The 19,659-nt window shown below is 28.3% G+C and overlaps 1 protein-coding gene across 1 annotated transcript; it reads left to right on the plus strand.

Moving 5' to 3' along the window:
* The first annotated feature begins 1,432 nt into the window (after positions 1-1,432).
* Positions 1,433-19,227, plus strand: LOC107436948 (leucine-rich repeat-containing protein 15). The gene is made up of 6 exons (XM_016048788.3): positions 1,433-1,520; positions 2,970-3,256; positions 6,526-6,773; positions 8,279-8,416; positions 11,499-11,647; positions 18,951-19,227. Exons 2-6 carry the CDS (start codon positions 2,978-2,980, stop codon positions 19,142-19,144), a joined length of 1,008 nt encoding a protein of 335 aa, XP_015904274.1. The 5' UTR covers positions 1,433-1,520; positions 2,970-2,977; the 3' UTR covers positions 19,145-19,227.
* Positions 19,228-19,659: the final 432 nt, after the last annotated feature.

Here is a 19,659-nt window from a genome sequence, read left to right on the forward strand (position 1 = left end):
ATCTGTATAACAATAAATAAAAAAAATATTCTTAGAATAATAACGTTTTTTTAATAGTTTTTACACCAATCTTGTCTATCCGCTTAATGCTATATAAAATGCAGGATGAGGGTTTGAATCAAGGCGTAACCATGGATGTGTAATAGAAAATAAATAAGTAAACTCGGTTTAGATGCATATACATGATAATGCGTTTAATGCATATAATTTCTTGCCTCTTATCAAACTGCAGAACAAATAGCATAAAAATGAGAAAAACAGAGCAAAGATAACTGCAGAATATTTTTTTTTCTTCCCATGCCCACCTGTGTTAACATCCGTCAATTTAGCATAATCACCATAGCATAATATATCTGAGTTCAGTACCTTTAAAACAATTCAGTTAAATATTTAAAGCCATAATTCGCGTCCCTTCAAACATTGTTATAATTGAGAAATTATATTAGAAGAAATAGTTAACAGTCATCTAATTCCCTTCAACCATTTAAATAAATTATCATTTAACTGCAGACGTGTAAACAGATTATTACCTTTCTTTTGGGTAAAAGGCAAGGACATCAAAAGGTTAAAATTACCAAATAAATCATAAAATAATTGATAAATCTGAAGATCATTTTGGTAATTTTTTCGTGATACTTGAAATCAAGGCATAAAAACCTTTTATTTGGTTACATTTACTTCGTATTTACTTCGTATTTTACTAAATATATTCTAAAAGGAACTAAAATTTTGGAAAGTAGAGCGTCTGGTAAACAGTAACAGCATCGAACGGAAAAATTACCATATGACTAATTTAAATACCGTGTACCTTGGTATAATTTCTGGAAATCTGGTATTTTTCACTACAAATGTCCTTAACATCCAAGTATGGAGATTTTTTCAGATTTTATTCTCCGTTTGCATAAATAGTTATACCTTCTTGATCTGGAGGAGATATATTATGGCCCCTATAAACATGATATTATATGCTTTTCGTGTTTATAATTTTTTAGATGCAGTTGTAATATGAAAATTTAAAGTTTAATAAATATAAAGTGAACAAGCTAAAATATTATTTCTCTTAATGCTTTTTTTAAGTATTACCATATTTCAAGGCGGTCAACTTATGCATGTGCTAAAACTCTTATTTAATTTAATAACTATTAAAATGCTTTTTTCTCAAGTTCACAGACAAACAATCGAATTGAAATTAAAGAAGTACAGAAAAAAACTATGAAAACAAAAAAGGTACAATCCGAAGAATTTTTCATTTTCAACCGAACATAAAAAAATAATAAAAATTAAAACAACGCAATTCTTTTAATGAAATGTTTTAATATAAGACTAATTAAGACTTTCGATAAAACAGAACAAGTTTAATAAAAAAAAAGATTAACAAACCTCCTAAGCCTGGTATATCTTTTACTGATAATGAAACGTAGATGATAGTTTCTATAGCAACACTTTTTTTTCATTGTGGAAAAATGTTTAGCCGTTGTTTAAACCAGAGTAACTTCGAGCCAAAAAATGATAGCTGTTGGGTAAGTCTATGTTTATATTTCCTAGATTTATGAAACAGTTAAACCGTCGTAAATATTAATATTTTTTTAAAAGTACTTTTCTAATTAAGTTTAATAATAATATAAAGTAAAATATAGGGAACAAATATAGAGCCTTTATTTACTTAGCGACGCAATATATTATAGTTAAAACAAATACACGTTATCTAACAAAGTATGTAAATTATATTTGTTATTTAAGCTCTAATTCGTGATGATATTACGCAAAATAATTTAGTTAGCCCGATTACCTCCTTGAATACAAGAAATAGTTATGGCGAAAATTTGAACTTCACAACTTTCATTTTTGAAACAGTGGTGGCTTGATGTTTATGTTCTGCAGACAGTAAATAATGTTTATATGGTTTATCTATGAGTTTACTTATGAAGCTTCAAATTGCTTAAATTAATTATACAAATATCAGTACATAATTATGTTAATATAATTGAGTTATATATATATAGATAACTTTTAAAAAAATTAGCTCTTAATATTAATAAGAATTTGAATTATCTTGTTGCTTATTGATAATTCGATACCTGTAAGTGACGTCATCGTATATAAATCGTGGTATTTGTGATTCAGAAGCCAATCAGGTTCGACACACACGAGTGACGTTGATTTCAGGTATCCAATTAAATCTGATTTAAATCACATGGTTGGGCATAACGACTTTTACTTGTTCTTGATTTGCATGTACTCAATTTAAATTAATTTTAATAATAAAATTTATTTTTACAAATGCATTTTTAATATATATTACTTAATACTTATTTTTATTCATAAATAGTAGGGATATTTTTTTAAAATAGACAAACCAACGGTTATTGTTATTTATAAAAGAAATTTGCTATTTATTATTGGGCCGGCTTATTAGTCGGGCCACTTTCATTATTTTGCAGTTACTGACAGCAGGTGGCGTTACCTGTTGACTGCTTAGTATACTTAATGAAGTTAGAAAATCACCATCTTAAATTGGTGTTAATTCCCGTTTAAATAGATTTCATGTGCAAGAAAGAAGTAATTTTGTAAATATTCATCAAGTTTTTCAATAATAAATTATGTATATCAGTAAGACATTATATTAATTTAACAAAGTTAATAAAAATGAGCACTAATCTGTTAAGTGGTTACCACACAGAACTTTGCAAGAGATATACAATGATCATTTTAATATAGCTTTTCTTTATAAATTGCATTCGCTTTTTTCAAAAAAAAAAATTGAATTTAAGAGTCGAATAATGAGACCAACTAATATTTTTAATGCATAATTTTTCTAAAGCTTTAAAAAGGCAATCTCCTTTACGGCTGTTACCTAAAAGTTCAAAGGTATACATTGTATTTTGTACTACAATATATATTACTACAAGTAATCTATCGCAATGCATGAACTAATAATAGTGATATTAAACCCGATATTTTGTTTATAGTTAAAAACATGGGATTTAAAATGAGACTTCTGGTGATATTTCTTCTATTGTTGGTACATTGGACAAAAAGTGAGTGTCCAAATAGTGCATCGATTGCTCCTTGTGAATGTCAATACCAGAATGGAGAAATGAGCGTCTTTTGTGAATCGTTAGAGTTGCCTCAGCTTACAACAATGTTGCGTGACAGTTTTTGTGGACGCACAATTCATAAGTTTTTTCTCAGAGCACCCAACATCGATTATCTTCCAAGCAACCTTTTCTTCAAAAACATTGTTCACGAATTCCAGGTAAGATATTCAACGATTTTATTAATATAAATTTTTAAAATATTTCTAAAAAACATTCGTAATTTTTAAAATTTCTGCAGCGTTATTATAAACAATGTCTGGGTGCGATTTTTCTTAAGTACCGATTTTTTTATTTACCTCGAATTTAAAATTTATATTTTTCTAAAAAAATTACTGCGTTATTTGATTATTATTCTAATGTATCCGAAACAATAGTACTATGTTTCTTTAAATTCATTCATATTACAATTTAATTTGTATACGTTTTATTTATACGCATTTTAATACTTCTTGGAAATTACATTTGGAATTTCTAATCATACATTTCTGAATTTTAATCTTTGGTCAGGCAACAGTTTCAAATCCTTAATTCTATCGTTGACTCATCGAATATAACAAACCAAAACCAAAGAAAATAAGGGAGAATAGAATTAAAATAGAAATTTTGATTTAAATTTCAGAAATGATATTCATAATAAGCACCATGGAAGTGGGATAGTCTGAAAATTTATAATTCCGATTGAATTGAAGATATAACAATAATTAAACTATATATTGAACTGAAAGATCTCTTTCTTGAAAAATGTGGCAAAAAGCTGTTTCACAGAAAAGAAATTTTGCCTTTGTGTTTCATTTAAGGTCATTGAAAAGACATACCTAAATGGAAATGGTTTACGCTTAAATATATATGATATATAAGATGTTTTCGTTTATCTGCTGATAACTGCTTATACTGTAAGAAATTTTGGATCAAATTATGACATAAAGTACCGAAACCTTTAGTGCATCACCCATAAAATCTATTTTTACCGCAAAATCTTAATCTATATCCTAATTTTTATAGTTTATTAGAGTGATTCAGTGCTTTTACGGTAATTATTAATGTAAAACATGTCCCGGTAAAATTTACGCTAAAAAGTATTGACACCCCCCTGAGTGTCATTACTTTTTACCGCAATTTGACCCGGAATTTTTTGCAGTGTACTTGCTTGTGCAAGTTATATTTTCGTTTTTAATTCCTTATTCCAAATGCGAGAATTGTGACCTCCCAATTTCGTGACAATATATGTATTAATATTTTACGTTATATAGATATTCATTAATTTAAAAACTTATGATTAGATTAAAATAATTGTAGGTTGCTTGTAATAAATTCATTGCGCGTTCCAGTAACGTGAGAATGGCAATCTGGGTATCAAGATGACGGATAGTTCTTTCAAATTCATACAACTTAAGCACAATAGGGTGGAGAAATGGAGGCAAAAGAATCCTTTATGTTACCAACAGCAATTCAGCACGTCTATCCTATATGCCTCCCACAATTTAAATAAATCATCAACATTACATGATGTATGTTGATGATTTATGATGATGACATGATGTATTTTCGAGTATGATATCCTAATGAAGCCCTCATGTACCAAATATAAAGGTCCTGAAATATGCCAGCAATGCATTCACCTTCCAGAAACAACTAACGTGATGTATTAACCCTTTTGTGTAAAAATATTAGAGATTCATATTAAAGAGGATACTTTGTATCTTCATGTCTTTTGGAGATACCTTCAAGGATATGAAAATATCTCCAGACAAGTTCGTCAGATACGTAGACATTGTCTCTAAGCCCAATTAACTCCAGAATACCTTCTCAGTGGGCCTGATCAATCTAAATGAACTGTTTAAACTCAGTTTACCACCAGTAGACATTCTATACAGTCCTCGGGCTCCCCAATTCGCAAAACTTATCTTCTAAATTTTTGAAAATATTTAACACAGTTATTCAACTCAGTATTTAGTAAATTGTGTGTGAACAACTCAGTATTTAGTAAATTGTAATTGTTCATAAATGGACGCGAGGATTAAACCTGCACAAGTTCTAGATGGAATTGCTTCATATGAAATTTTATTAATTGCTAGTTTGCTGTTTTCTTGAGTTTTACTTAAAGTAAAAATTTAACATCATGTTCTTACGTGATTCAACTGTAATTATACAATCTAATGATACGAGTTTTTTATTAATTATACGATAAACTCAGAATTTTAATCCTCTGATGTTTTCCAAATTAGAAATATTTGGGATATTGTTTTTCCATCTAAAAGCATGCCGGATCAGATTATGATAAAAAATACAGGTAATCAAAGTTCCGGTATTGTAAAATCTATTTTTACCAGAACGTATTTATGAATTTATTTTGCGGATTAATTATACGATAAACTATAACTTTTAAACGTCTGTAGTATTCAAAATTGGACAAATTTAAAAGATTGTTTTTCCAATTACGAACATACAAAGAGATGGTTCGATATAAGAATGAATTGTAAGAAATTCCGGAACAAATTCCGGTAATAAGTAGAGGCAGTCAGAATGTCGGTATATTTTACCATAAAATCTATTTTAACCGGAATATGTTTAAGGAATAATTATACGATAAACTCATACTTTTATACGTTTATAGTTTTCAAACTTTGAGAAATTAAGGAGATTGTTTTTCCACCTAAGAACACACAGAAAACTGGTTCCATAAGCTAAGAATGCATTGCATACCTGCCAACTTTTAATCCTTTCCAGTATAATTTTTCCCAGTGGTATTAAAATGGAATTAAAACTTCAATTTTAAGCAAACAAACACGTTGTATTTGAGCAAACTTAAGTTGACAACCATGATAGTAACGCATATTGATATATGTGGTTAATTTTTGTAAGAATAGTGGTGATCAAAATCATTAAAAAATTAAATTTATAAAAGAAAAAATAGTATATATTTACTACCACTTTAAATATGAAAATAAAATCTTCCGGAAAATCCGGAAGAGTTGGCAGGTATGGCATTGTAAGATATTCCGGAACAAATTGCTGTAATAAGTGCAGGCACTCACGTTGCCGGTCCATTTTACAGAGAAATCATTTTTACCGGAACATATTGCGAAACAAAAATCTGATATACTGTAATTTTTACAAGGATATTTATTATAAAATCTAATTAAATAAATATTACTCTAAAAAAATACGGTATACTATTTTACTTTAAAAATAGATTTTACAGATGATGCACCCAAAGTGCCCGTATTTTATACCCTGATTCGATCCTGAATTTGGTAGGGAATGTGCTTTTCTACATCTGCCAATGGCATTCTTTGTTTAAAATGTTGTATTTTTGGCTTTTAGTAATTAAAATTATTGTTTTCCATTAATTCTGTCAAATATTGTTGATAATTATTATAATAAGTCAAAAGAAATAGCATTTTATGACAGAAATTTTAAATTTCAGGTTGAAAATGCAAATATCAGTCACTTTACTCAAGCTGGACGATCAGCATTTTTTGGACAAGAACCCTACTTAGAGCTTCTTTCAATGAGACGATGCAGTTTAGGTGATGAATTGAGTTGGGAAATGATTGCTGAATTACGTGCATTGCATTATTTAGACCTCTCTTACAATAAACTGAAAAAAGTACCCAAACAGTGGTTTTACCATTCTCCTCCAAGCTTGAGGTCGCTAATTCTAAAAGAAAATCAGTAAGTATGTTTTTGTTGATTGAACATCTCAACAAAAATTCTTTCGCTCATAGGATTATGCAAACGAATCTAATTGGTCTCAGAATCTTATTTCAAAAAAGTTTTCTAAAGTCCCAAATGAAATATCCGTGCTTATAGTTTATTATGTTTATTATTTTGAAAATAAATCGCTAATAACCTTAATAAAATATTATGATTAAACAACTAATCGCAAGAAACTGAAGAGGTAAGATCTTACTTGATTAAAAAATTCACCCGCTTTAAAAATATGCTAATTGGAAGTAACAGTTGACGTGTTTCAAGCGCTCAAGGACAGGTGCCCATTTTAAAGATTAAAATAGGCGTCCATTTTTGAAGTCTTGAAAATAAGCACCTAGTTTAGAGTGCGTCATGGCGAATTGGATTTTCTGTTTTTATATTTTTAAAGTGGATGAAGATTTTAATCAAGTAAATATATTATGATATTAGTTAAAATGTGACTATGGGTTTATTTGCAAAATTTTGTGACTTTAAATTTTTTTGAGATATTATTTGTGTTCTCCGTAATATAGTGACTTAAAAAGCTAAAAACAAATGTTTAATAATCAATAAATCATTTACGAACTGAAATCCTTAAAAAAAAAATTATTAATTATATCTTCAAAATGGAATCCGTAGTTAGTTTAATGTGTTAAGTGGTGCTTTGAGTATTTAATTTTTTATGTAAATTGAAATAGTTATCGAACAGATAAAAAAATGTAAAATGCATGGTATTTCTTTGGTTGAAAAAATTTGAAAAAAATCTGATTTAAAATGCATAAAAAAATCAGTAAGCTGTTCGTAAGAGATGATATAATTTTTTTCTATAATGCAGTGATTCATCTAAACTATTGATAGATCTTTTGCTGGGACATAGAAGTACTTTTAGCTTACAGATCGATACAAATTTTCGCAATGTCGAAATGTAAGGATCTTTACAATTTCATTTAACACGTTTCAGAACTAAGCTCTTAAATCATCAATTAAAAACTATCTTTAATTTAAATTTTAATATTTTTACGGGGTGTTCCGTAATTTCCACCCTTAATGTATATTTTACTTATCAAAAAGCATATAGGTAAAAAGTGGGAAATAATATTTAGGCAAAGAAAAACAAATACTCTATACAAAGTCTTCGAATCATTATTGAGGAAAACTGAACTTATATTTCAAATCCAGTTTATTTGCCCAAAGAAATTGCTAGGTTTTTCCAATGATTGATTTTTAACTTTTTTTTCCATCGGAGAATCATTTAGATTTTGATGTTTTCTGTCCAGCCTTTTATTTAGATTTTGGTATAGTTTTTGTTTTTTCTTATCTAAAATATTAATTTGAGAACTCTTATTTGTATAATTTTTCGAATACATTTTTGAGATTATTTCAATAAATATTTGATAAGGGTGATAATTATGAAACACTTTGTACATTATAAACATTGCATTCATTTTTAATTATATGAAATGTTACAAAAGTTCTCATGTTTCTAGGATATCACAGCTTGAACCTGGAGCGTTTCGTTACATGTTTAAACTTAACGAACTAGACTTATCAAGCAACAGCATATCTGAAATTAGTAGAAATTTATTTCCTTATCCGGGAAATGAACTTATATTTCTTCGCCTCAGGTAAATATTATTATTCACTTGAGTTGAAAATGTATTGCAATGTGATATATATATATATCGAAAATCTTGTTTTAGATATAAAAAAATCCTTAAACTTATGCTCAGTATTTTAAAGTTTATTTCGTGAATTTTATTATTTTTAAAATTCCGGATCAAATTACAGTAAAAAGTACCAAAACTTAGGGTGCCAGTAAATTTTACCGTAAAATATTAAGAAACAAATAATCTAGTATACCGTACTTTTTACACTAATTTTAACTCTAAAATCACTGAATAATTATAGTTAAATAAATATTACTGTAACAATTACCTTATAAAATTTTACAGTAAAAATTTTAAATTTAGAATTTATGGATGCTGCACTCAGGGTGCTAATGTTTTTTGCAGTGCTTTAATTCGGAATTTGTTACACTGTATAATGTTGCTTCATTTAATATGTTTTTAAATAAAAACTTAATATAACGTATGCAAGTAATACGTTTTTAAACAAACAATATGTTATAACATATTCGAAAGGCTAAAAATATTTTAGAATATCGATGTTAGAGGATTAACAAAGCATAGAGCTTTTAAAAATTAATAGTTATCTTGATTTTTGATCAGAAACTCAACAAAAATATGAAAATTGACAAGAACAAATTGTTCGAAAAGGTATTAAGTGCTATTCATTTTTGAAATTAATAACTTATAAACAAAAATATTGCAATGATACTGAATTAAAAAGTCAAAAATTACTATAAGCCAGAATTTCTTTGAAAAGCACAATTTTTTATTCTTTGATATTAAAATTTATATACCATAACACTTGCTTATTGTAAAAATTTATACAATTGAGTATGCAAATAATCCCTTTTAAATATGTTAAAAGCACCTTTAAAAATTTTACCTGTTTATAGGTCATTAAAACTTTTTTTGTTCATTCAAATTTTTGTATCACAACATGACAGAACTTCTTGAGCGTTAAAATGTTTATGTTTTGGAGAAATAAAAAAATATTAATAATTTTTTGGAAAAGGTAGTTTGCAAAATATGAAATTTTTATGTGGAGTGCTTCTAAAATAACTTTCTCTGAATATTATTATCCCATTAGATATATTACAACGGTAAAAGTTACAGGTTTATCTGAATATTTTGAAAAAAAGATGAACCATTACACGTGATGTTTGTTAGCGAGTTAGTAGGGTGAGTTTTCTTTTAAAATTCTGGGGTCTAAATGAAAAGTTTGTGAGTCCCATTTGAGATACAAAATATATTAATGATTAAAGATTTTGAGGGTTTTGAAGCAAGGAGATAAGACCAATCAGAAAAATATGCTACATTTAAAAAGTTATAAACCTAACAGGAAAAAAAAATCTGGTAATTAATTATCGTACTGTAGGGAAGTGACCATTTAGAGAAAAACAAGTCTGATAATAAAACCAAAATATACAATATTTAATTCGTTAATGTTTCGTTCGTGTGGCAACGGTTCATTGGAAATTCTGATTTCTATCGTTATAGACGCATTGTTATCAAACTTTTAGAAATAAATATAAAACTTAAAACTAAATTTAACCGAATAAATGGTTTTTATGCCATGCTCTAAGATATAATAATGAAAATACTAAATTTTACCACAATCGCACATTTATCACATAATATAAAACGATTTTTTGTTGTTATTTTACCGAAATCTTAACCGAAGCACATTCAGCTTTTTGGCATTCCCATAGAGCGAAACAAGGTAAATGTTTCCAAACATATATATATATATATAGATAGATAGATATATATTAGGATTTTATGAATAAAAATAACATTTCAAAGTATATTTTACTAAACAAATTTTATTCTTAGGCNTATATATATATATTATATATTTAAAACTGCAAGAAATCAACATAAGTTTATACAAACAAAAATAAAAAGTTACACTGAGATCAATAAAGGAATTTAGAAAACATGACTTAGCAAACATATATTTATTTACTAAAGATAACAATTTCATTTGAGGGAATATTATGAGTGATATCTATTTAGATTTACGAATGGAAGGAAACCAACATAAATATAAAGGATTATGATATTTATAAGGAAAAAGTTCAATATATTGGCTATGAATTATTTTTCGAGCAGAGAGAAAATTTTTTAATATCTAACTGCAATTACTTTTTGTTGTTCTTTCGTTATCGTGCTTTGTTTCTAAAGCATCGTCAATACGTATACATTACAAATGATTACTCAGAAAGTTACGTTTTTTTTACCATAAGTCTAAAATCAAATTTCATTTCCAATAAAACAGAACTTAAAAAATGACATAAGAAATAACAGACTTTAACTTCCCATAAAACAAAGGTAAAAAACAAACTTTCATAAAGAAGCAAGTATTTTTATGATTATACGGCACGTAATCAGCAAATTCTATAATTTTAATTTTGCTGGTTTTGGTCATAAACTAGTTGAATTTTTACAGATATATGAGTTGTTCTTTAAAATTGCAAGAAATCAACACAAGTTTAAGAAGTATAGAAAATATGACCTAGTAAAAATATTTTTATTTACTGAAGATAATAATATCATTTGAGGAAATGTTATGAATGATATCTATTTTGATTTACAAGGGGAAAGAAACCAACATAAATCTGAAGGATTAAATATTTTTATAGAAAAAACTCAATGACCACAAAATATTTTTCGTGGAAAGAGAAAAATAGTTAATATCTTACTGCAATTACTTTTTGTAGTTACTTTTTCACCGTGCTTTGTTTTTAAAGCGTCGTCAATACGTATATAACAAGTAATTTCTCAGAAAGTTGCGAATTTTTTGACCATAAGTCTAAAATAAAATGTTATTTCCAATAATACAGATCTTAAAAAAATAAATAAAATCTAGCTTCAATCATCAGAAAGATTTTTTTATCACTTCAACGCCCATAATGAAACTCATGAAATTCCATCATATTTATTTTATGGCTTTTCGCCTAAATCGGAAAAAGGTCCTTTTAAATTCTCAGGAAACGTAAACACTTACTCAGAGTGCTTTGATTTAAAGATAAACTTTATTTTGAACATGGGTTGTAAAAGCTCTTTTTCTCTGTCATAGTGACAACAATCTGCGCTCTCTACCGGAAGACTTATTCGATGAGATGTTCGGATTGCGGAGGCTTTATTTAGACAACAATAAACTTTCTACTCTTGCAGAAAATGTATGGAAACCCATTTTAGGAGAACTGGAACGTGTGGAATTATACGGTTTGTATTTAACATCGTTTTGAATAACCCTCTTCCATATGTTATTGCGCTTCTCTCTGTTATTGAAATGAGACTTGACTTGCTAAATTAACTTTCTTGAATATTCCTGAAGTCTTATAGCTCCAAGTTTAGAATATTATGCAAAATAACGGACTTTTACGATTTCATGAATTTCTACAAGCAAACGATCTAAAACATTATTTTTATAATATTTAATATCACATATCAGTTCTACAGATTTTTCACACCACAAAGTATAAATTTTCTTTTGTTTTAATATAAAAAGAGACTATTTATTATTTTTATGGAAATTAAAATTGCAATATTAAAATTAAAAAGAAAACATTTTATGAAGGTGAATCAATTGTGCGATATATTACGTATTCAATGAAGGTAAAGTAGAATTTTTTTTTGAAATGTCTACACCGCAAAAAATTCCGGATCTAGTTATGACAAAAAGTATGACACTCGGGGTGCCGGTACTCTTAACCGTGAAATTAATCTGATATATCGTAATTTTTACGAAACTGCTTACTGTAAAATCATTGAAATGAAGTAAATATTACTACAATGTTTATGGTGTAGAGTTTTTTTGGAAAAATGGATTTTAAGGTAAAATGAATAATATAAATGATGTATTCGGGGTGGAAGCAGTACATTTTACCGTAATTTTATATGGAATTACTAATGTTCTAAGCTGTACTCACGTAGTGTGTTTGTTAAAAATATTGAACACTCAAATTATGCATTAACTTTTTATAAGCTTCAAATTTTCGACATTTTATAATTTATTTTATAATTAAAAGGGGAGAGTGGGGTCAATTGTAACAGTTTTTACTTAACTATTTTTAACTAACAAAAAATGCAATATACTATTAGTATTAATTGACAGATGAGAGACTATCCTCCACTAGAAAAAAAATAATAAATACCTTATTTTAAATTTTATTATACTAGTTATTAAAAATTTTTGACAGTCGTGCACTTGTTACTATTGTCCCCACTGACCGGGTCAATTGTAACAGTTCATAAATTCAACTAAAACGTAGTTAATTATACATATTATCACAGTTGTGATAGATTTTTTTATTGATCAAAATAGTAGTGATATTTTAGGAGTAAAAATAATAATGAAGCAGAGACCTAAAGGGTTAAACTTTTAACTATAAAGGGTTAAAGATTTTAATTCATGCTGTGAAAGGTGACGAATAAAATAATGCACATGCGACATAATATAAATGATATAGGAAACTATTGGTGGTTCTTAAAGAGTTAAGTAATGGTTTGTAAACATAAGATAATTTATTTTCAGCTGTTACAATCGTCCGTTTACTTATTGTTACAATCGTCCCCAAGACGCCATTTCAGCTTCATTTGTTAAAAACAATGCTAGTTAATTAACAAATTAACAAAACTAATATTTTTTTTGAAATGTTAATTAAGGTGTCCTCTTACATATTCGGTTAATAATTTTTATTTGTTAAAACAAAATTACTTTGTTACAATATAATATTCTAATACCAAAAAAAGTACTTACGTAGCGTGAAAATATCTTTTGTGATGCAACTCTTTCAAAAGTACATAAAAATGGTTGCCAGCAGGGGTGTACATGTAGATTTATTAAATACACCTTGTGCGCCACCTAGGAACCAAATCTAGAACCCGACACTCAAAATTTTTGCTCTGTTACAATCGTACCCTGTTGCAATTGACCCCACTCTCCCCTATTCTATGTTTTATAGATTATTTTGTAACTTTTCCATATATAATAATTTTTTTCTATATGAACAATTTAATTAAAGGGTTGAAATTAGTTTGAGCTGAATAGGATTATAAATACTTTATTTGGACAAAATTATAGTTTTTGTTAACATACATTTAGTAAAAATTTCAAAACAAAAAAGAAAATTTAACCAAATAAATGGTTTCTATGTCATACTTAAAGTATTTTGATAAAATTGCCATTTTGACCACAATTATCAAACTTTATCATATATTTAAAGCCATATTTTATTGTTAATTTGAATAACGTCATTATTAAAACACTTTGGTCGAGCATTTTCAGAACCAGAAACGCGGTAAATTTGCCCATGCTGGACATTTGACCAAAAGTATGATCAAACACGGTAGTTTGATCGGACATGTTTTTTCTCTGTGTAGAATATCAAACAAAATAACAGAATATTATGAGGTCAAGAATGTAGCTACATAAATTTTTCCAATTATTATTATGAATTATCTGATGTTTCAATTTTTTTGTTACATAGAAGTTTTGTGCAACAAAGTGTATATTTTTTGCTACATTATTTTTGTGAATATAAATTGTTTACTATTTTTTTGAGGGAAAATTTAATGTGAATTATTTCAATTTTAGAAGCATAGTTTAAGAAATCGAATAAATTAAAACTATATCCCATATTTGATGAAGGAAAAGTAGTGGTTTTATGAGGCAAGTAGTAAACTATACTCATGTGATATATTTGCTCAAAATATCTAATATTCGAATAATGTAGGGGAGTGTCGGGTACCCCCGCCCACTGTCAATTTCATATGAATAGAATATTTTTTCATGTCAATGGGCCATCAGACATTAATTGTTATATTAAGAAAAGAATATTTTCAAAGTTTCAAGTATTTATGCAGCTGATAACATGGTAAACTATAGTTTTGAAAATATGTTGAACACAGTAGTCATGAAATTAAGAAAAATTGGTTGAATGTTTCGATTAAACCATTTTAATACTAAAACAATAATTTTTTCTATACATGCAGCATTAAAGTATGTCTTAAGTTTAATTTGCACAATGAAAGAAGTTTATATGCGAAAAATTGTTCGAGTGATTTCAAATTTACAAAAAAATTGGATTTCGGGTAGCCCCGCTCACATGAATGTCGGGTATCACCGTCCAATTTTATTTCGTCTATAAATGTACGATTGCAAAGATTATTATTTTCTTGCTTCAAATTGGAATGTTATATGCATTTTTAACAACAAATATTGTTGTTATTAAATGATTGCTCTTAAATGATAGAATTCACTAAAAGTATATAAATATGTAATAAATAAAATAATTTTGTGATAAAAATGATAAATGAGGTTTATCTATTGTTAATACATTGGTCATTTTCATTTGCACCTGAAAAAGCAGTCAAAAAACATAATTTTTGTAACTGGGTTGGGCTACCCGACACATTTTTAAAAGAGCTGAAAAATATGTTTTTTTAAATTTCTATTTTTAAGAACTATTCTTTTTTTTAGTTTATTCTTCTTGCATTATTTAATTAGATGATAAAACAATAGAAACATACAAAAATATTGATTATTACTCAATATTATACAGAAATATAAGCAATATTCCTTTAAGTGGGCGGGGTTACCCGACTCTCCCCTATAACTTTTATATATACAATGAATTATTTTTCTTCTAAATAAATTATTTAAATGAGAGACTACAATTAGTGAGAAATAAATAAAATACCCATCGATTATATTTATCATATGTAACACTCTATATCCTGGCCACAATTAAATTCCGGTGGAGTGAAAAAAATTGGCAAGAAAATGGGACTTCTACCGGAAAACTTATTCTTGAGATAATTGAATTATGGATACTTTATTTGGTTAACAATAAACTTTATACTCTCGCGGAAAATGAATGCTCGAAAGCCTATTTGGAGAGTTGGAAAGTTTGGAATTTCACAGTTTGTATTTAACAGCGTTTTGAATGCTTCTCTTCCATATGTTATTGTACGCCTCTCTCTTACTGAAATAAGCCTTGACTTGTTAAATTAACTTTCTTGAATCTACTTGAAGCTTGAATATCTTCAAGTTTGGAATATTTATGTTAAATAACCGACTTTCACTATTCAGGAATTTCATTTTATTTCACCATATTTAACATTATGAATGTGCAACGAAAAGTATGTAGCAAAATTAAAGGTTTATATAGTACCATAATTTTGTTTGCAATTTCAATTTAAATAAGTCTCAATTTTAGAGGAGGGGAAACTGAATCAAATGCATGTTTAATTCATGAAAAATAGGAGTTTTGTAAAATATCTTCACAATACATAAGTGTTTTGTGTAGTCGAAATATTAAATTACTCGCATTATGTACTAACTTTTCGCTATGCAAAATGTAAGTATCTTTTCTATTGAATTGCATAAAATATATATCTAATAATGTATACTTATTAAATACGGTTTGAACTATGTATGAAAAGGAAGAAATCTAATTTATCCACAACCAATTATAATTTTCAATTTGTTTGATCAAAATATATAACAAATGAATTGATTATTATAGAGAAAAACATACTAGTTTCATAACTAAGGGCGTATGAAAGTGCGAATTATTAATTATATGAAGGATTAAGTTCAATTTAAAGATAAGCAGCATTTTCAAATTCTTCAGAAGGTATTTTTTGTTTAAAATACCACGATTTCCGTGAAATCAATAAGATGTTTTCTCTGAAATTGTGGTGAATATCTAGAAAAAAATTTCGTTTGAAGCCTTTTATAGAGCAATGTGAATCAACAGTAAACAGTTTGGTGAAAAAAAGTCTTCTTTAAAAAAAAGTCTTTCGTATAATAACAATGCCCAAAGTCTGCCACTTATATCTTTTTATAGGCTTACCACTTAAACCTTTTCATAGGCCTGCCTCTTATACCTTTTTATAGGCCTGCCACTTATACCTTTTTATAGGCCTCCCACTTAAATATTTTTATAGGCCTGCCACTTGAACCTTTTTATAGGCCTGCCACTTTTTATTATGTTTCTTAATGTTTTTCAAGACATTAAAACCTCACAATTTTCAACATTTAACATTGTAGAATTACATTTTTTGTAAAATAAAAGACGTATAAATACCGGTATATCAGTTGTCATTATTATTTTGTTAAAAGTAAAGTATTCAGTTTTAAAATAGTTGAAAAATGCTTTGCTTTACATTAGAAATTACTTTTTTATACCAATCTTTATGATGGCTGCTTCCTAATAAAGGAGTTTAGTACACTTTTTTCTTTCTAGCGCTAGCTCTTAATATCTGTGGAATCGAAAATCTTGTGGTTGGTCGCTGAGGAGTACCATGGGTACAAGGATCAGGAAAAATTTCCTTTCCTTTCTGATCTATGTCTAAATTTAGGAAGTGGCCTCATTAACGAGTAGTGCTGCCATCTATCCGTGAGGTTCTGAGCTAAATCGTATTTTTCTCGATGTGCTTTCTTGTCAAATGAAAGGCGCACCTCCCTGACTTAAATCTCAAAAGGCCAATGGCTGGTGAGCACTGCTTGTCCAAGTGTCATTACAAATAACAACCTTATTCTTGCCAAGGCTGAAGTCAAAATTATGCATACACTCGGATCACAAATTTTTATTCGATCAAGATAAGAACAAGCTATTTGATTCGATCGAGTAGATAGTGAGTAAAACGGGATGGAAATCAGCAAAATTAGTTTATTACCTGAGATGATATTTTACATTCGTTTTCTCATTCTACCAAACATGTTTAAATGTTGACAGAACGGCTCTTACTCTATAGATTCATGAGACTTATTAGCATTTTTGTGTTTTTTTTTCTGATTAAATATTAATTTTCAGCCCTTAATGTGCACAATTTGATATGTATGTGTGCATATAAGAATTGAAAAATATATCATTGCAAAACACCCTGTATATCAACTAAATACAATCATATGCTATACGTTCTTATAACGCTCTTTGTTCTGACTGGAAAACTTCGCAAATTTTAATTAACCGTTCAAAGTATTTGTCGAGTTTAAATTCAACTCTTACTTTGAACGACTCAGCTATCCTTGAGCAATATTTAGTTAATTTTGAGTATTATTTCGTTACGAAATTATGTAATTTGTGACATAATGGGAAGTCTCAAATATATGACGAAAATGTTTCCTCGACACGAAACCTATCGTAGTTCGTTGTGGGAAATCGTTAACTTGAATAACGAAACTAGGATGAAAACTTGACGATAAAGTGACTAAATATGCCGACCGGTAGTATGGTGGTCAAGTAGTAGACAACGTGATAGAAAGATCCCGAGTTCGAATCCCTTTTTGGACATGGGTATAACTTATCTATTTATCTCTCTGTTCTATTTATTTCCTAGTATTATTAAGTTGACTTTGTCAAAGCTGTATAAAGTTATTATTTGAAAACTTGAATATATGAACCACTAGGATTTTTTTTCTTGAAAAAAATGAATAAATAAAATAGAATGACAAAGTATTTCTTTACTATTGACGAAATTCGTTTTCTCCAAGAAGAGACGACAGTTACTTCGTAATTTTGACGAAATGTTTTCTCGGAGCATTTACAAGGAAAAATGAAGAATTTGTGAGACTTCAGAATCTATTTTTTACAGTGTTATTTGACAATTAAGTAACTTAAATATCTATCCACTTTTTCCATTTTTTTTGTAAAACTTTAAGACTTTCGGTACCTAATGTCGTTGCTTCGGTACGAACTTAACACATTTAAAATTTGGCTTGGAATAAACTATTTGTCTTGAAATTGACTCTTTTGCAAATTGATTCTTCTGCATTACGTCTAAAACCATAAAACCTCAACCCATTTAATTAAAAAATTAACACCATGCACATTTTTAATGTACTTTTGACTGGGCAAAGTAATTTCATTTTATGGCGCTTGTATTGTTTGGTAATAATGAGGTAATAAATGCTAGACTCGTATTTTTAAAAAAAAATTAGTTAGGAGTCTAAGCTTTTCCTCGAATTGTTAAAAATCTGAGTTTAACAACTTACTTTTAATTGAAAGTCGGAGTTCATTATTTTACATACGGTTTTCTTTTACAATAAACATGATTCAGATAATTATTTTAAGTCTTAGTTTATAACATACCTTATTCTGTTCTTTAGTTTTAATTTGTTCTTTTATATTTAGTTCTGTATTGTTCTTTTAAATTTTTTATGGCAGGATTGTTACCAGAGCAAAAAAAGGAAAAAAAAATCAGAAATATTCGAAATAAAAAAAAAGATCTGCACCTAACGTATGAAATGTGTCACAGTGGCAACAGATTTTAATTGCTTACTAAAACAACGTGTCTCTTGATGGAATGAAATGTAATTTTAAACTCATATTTCTGCTGATTTTAAGAACTGAACTTTTCTATTGGAAAAGCAGCAGAAATCTATTTATTACTGTGCGAAGTTGAACTAAATGAATAAAAGAGTTGATTGTGTTAAAAAGTAGTATTTCAGAGTAGTATTTCTCTCTATATATTATTGCTAAAACTTATGTATAAGTAATTGTTGATTTTGCTTCAGGTAATCCAATCGATTGCGGCTGCAATCTTGAGTGGATTTCAGAGTTGAAATTGCCTCAGCATTTCTATGGAAAGTGTAATTCAAATGCAGTGAAAAATATTCGTCCTATTGAAGTATGTAAATACCCTGATTTGGTGGAACTGCGCAAGCTGGCAAAGAATGAATTCTATTGCTGGTTTTGTGATGAAATTTAGCTAAAGAGTGTTTAGTCATATAATATTTTTTTTTCATTTGCTGTATCATAATGTATCATAATAAAATTTTAATAGTAAAACACGTTCACGGAGGAAAACATTTAAGTAAAAATACTGAATTGTATGGTAATTGCATTTCTGGTAAAATAAAAACAGCAGCGTAATTCTGGTTGATAAAACTGCAAAATTCGTTATTCAAACCATTACTTTGGTAACGGTTCACCGAAAATTCTGGTTTTCAAAATTACAGATCTCATTACCATGTAGTCAATAAAAAATACGAACTGAAATATAAATTTAACCAAATAAATGTTTCCTAGCCGGCCAGGTGGCCGAGCTGTTGGCACGCCTGACTGAGAAACCAATGGCTGCGGGTTCGAATCCTGCTCTGGGCATGGATGTTTCTCTCTTTGTGTTGTTCTCTGTTGTGTGTGATGTGTGAATGTGTCCCACCCTATGAACGGGTTTGTGGCAGTGTGGCGTGGGTAACGTTGCTCGCCTCCGTGACTTAGGTT

Source organism: Parasteatoda tepidariorum, chromosome 2 (assembly GCF_043381705.1).
Source record: "Parasteatoda tepidariorum isolate YZ-2023 chromosome 2, CAS_Ptep_4.0, whole genome shotgun sequence".
Taxonomy (NCBI): domain Eukaryota; kingdom Metazoa; phylum Arthropoda; class Arachnida; order Araneae; family Theridiidae; genus Parasteatoda; species Parasteatoda tepidariorum.

Excerpts from the sequence above, each read along its gene's own strand:
- LOC107436948 (XM_016048788.3), top strand. The coding sequence starts at position 2,978 with ATGGGATTTAAAATGAGACTTCTGGTGATATTTCTTCTATTGTTGGTA. Across the intron at positions 8,417-11,498 it reads CTTATATTTCTTCGCCTCAG|TGACAACAATCTGCGCTCTC; the intron begins GTAAATATTATT and ends TCTCTGTCATAG. Across the intron at positions 11,648-18,950 it reads GGAACGTGTGGAATTATACG|GTAATCCAATCGATTGCGGC; the intron begins GTTTGTATTTAA and ends ATTTTGCTTCAG.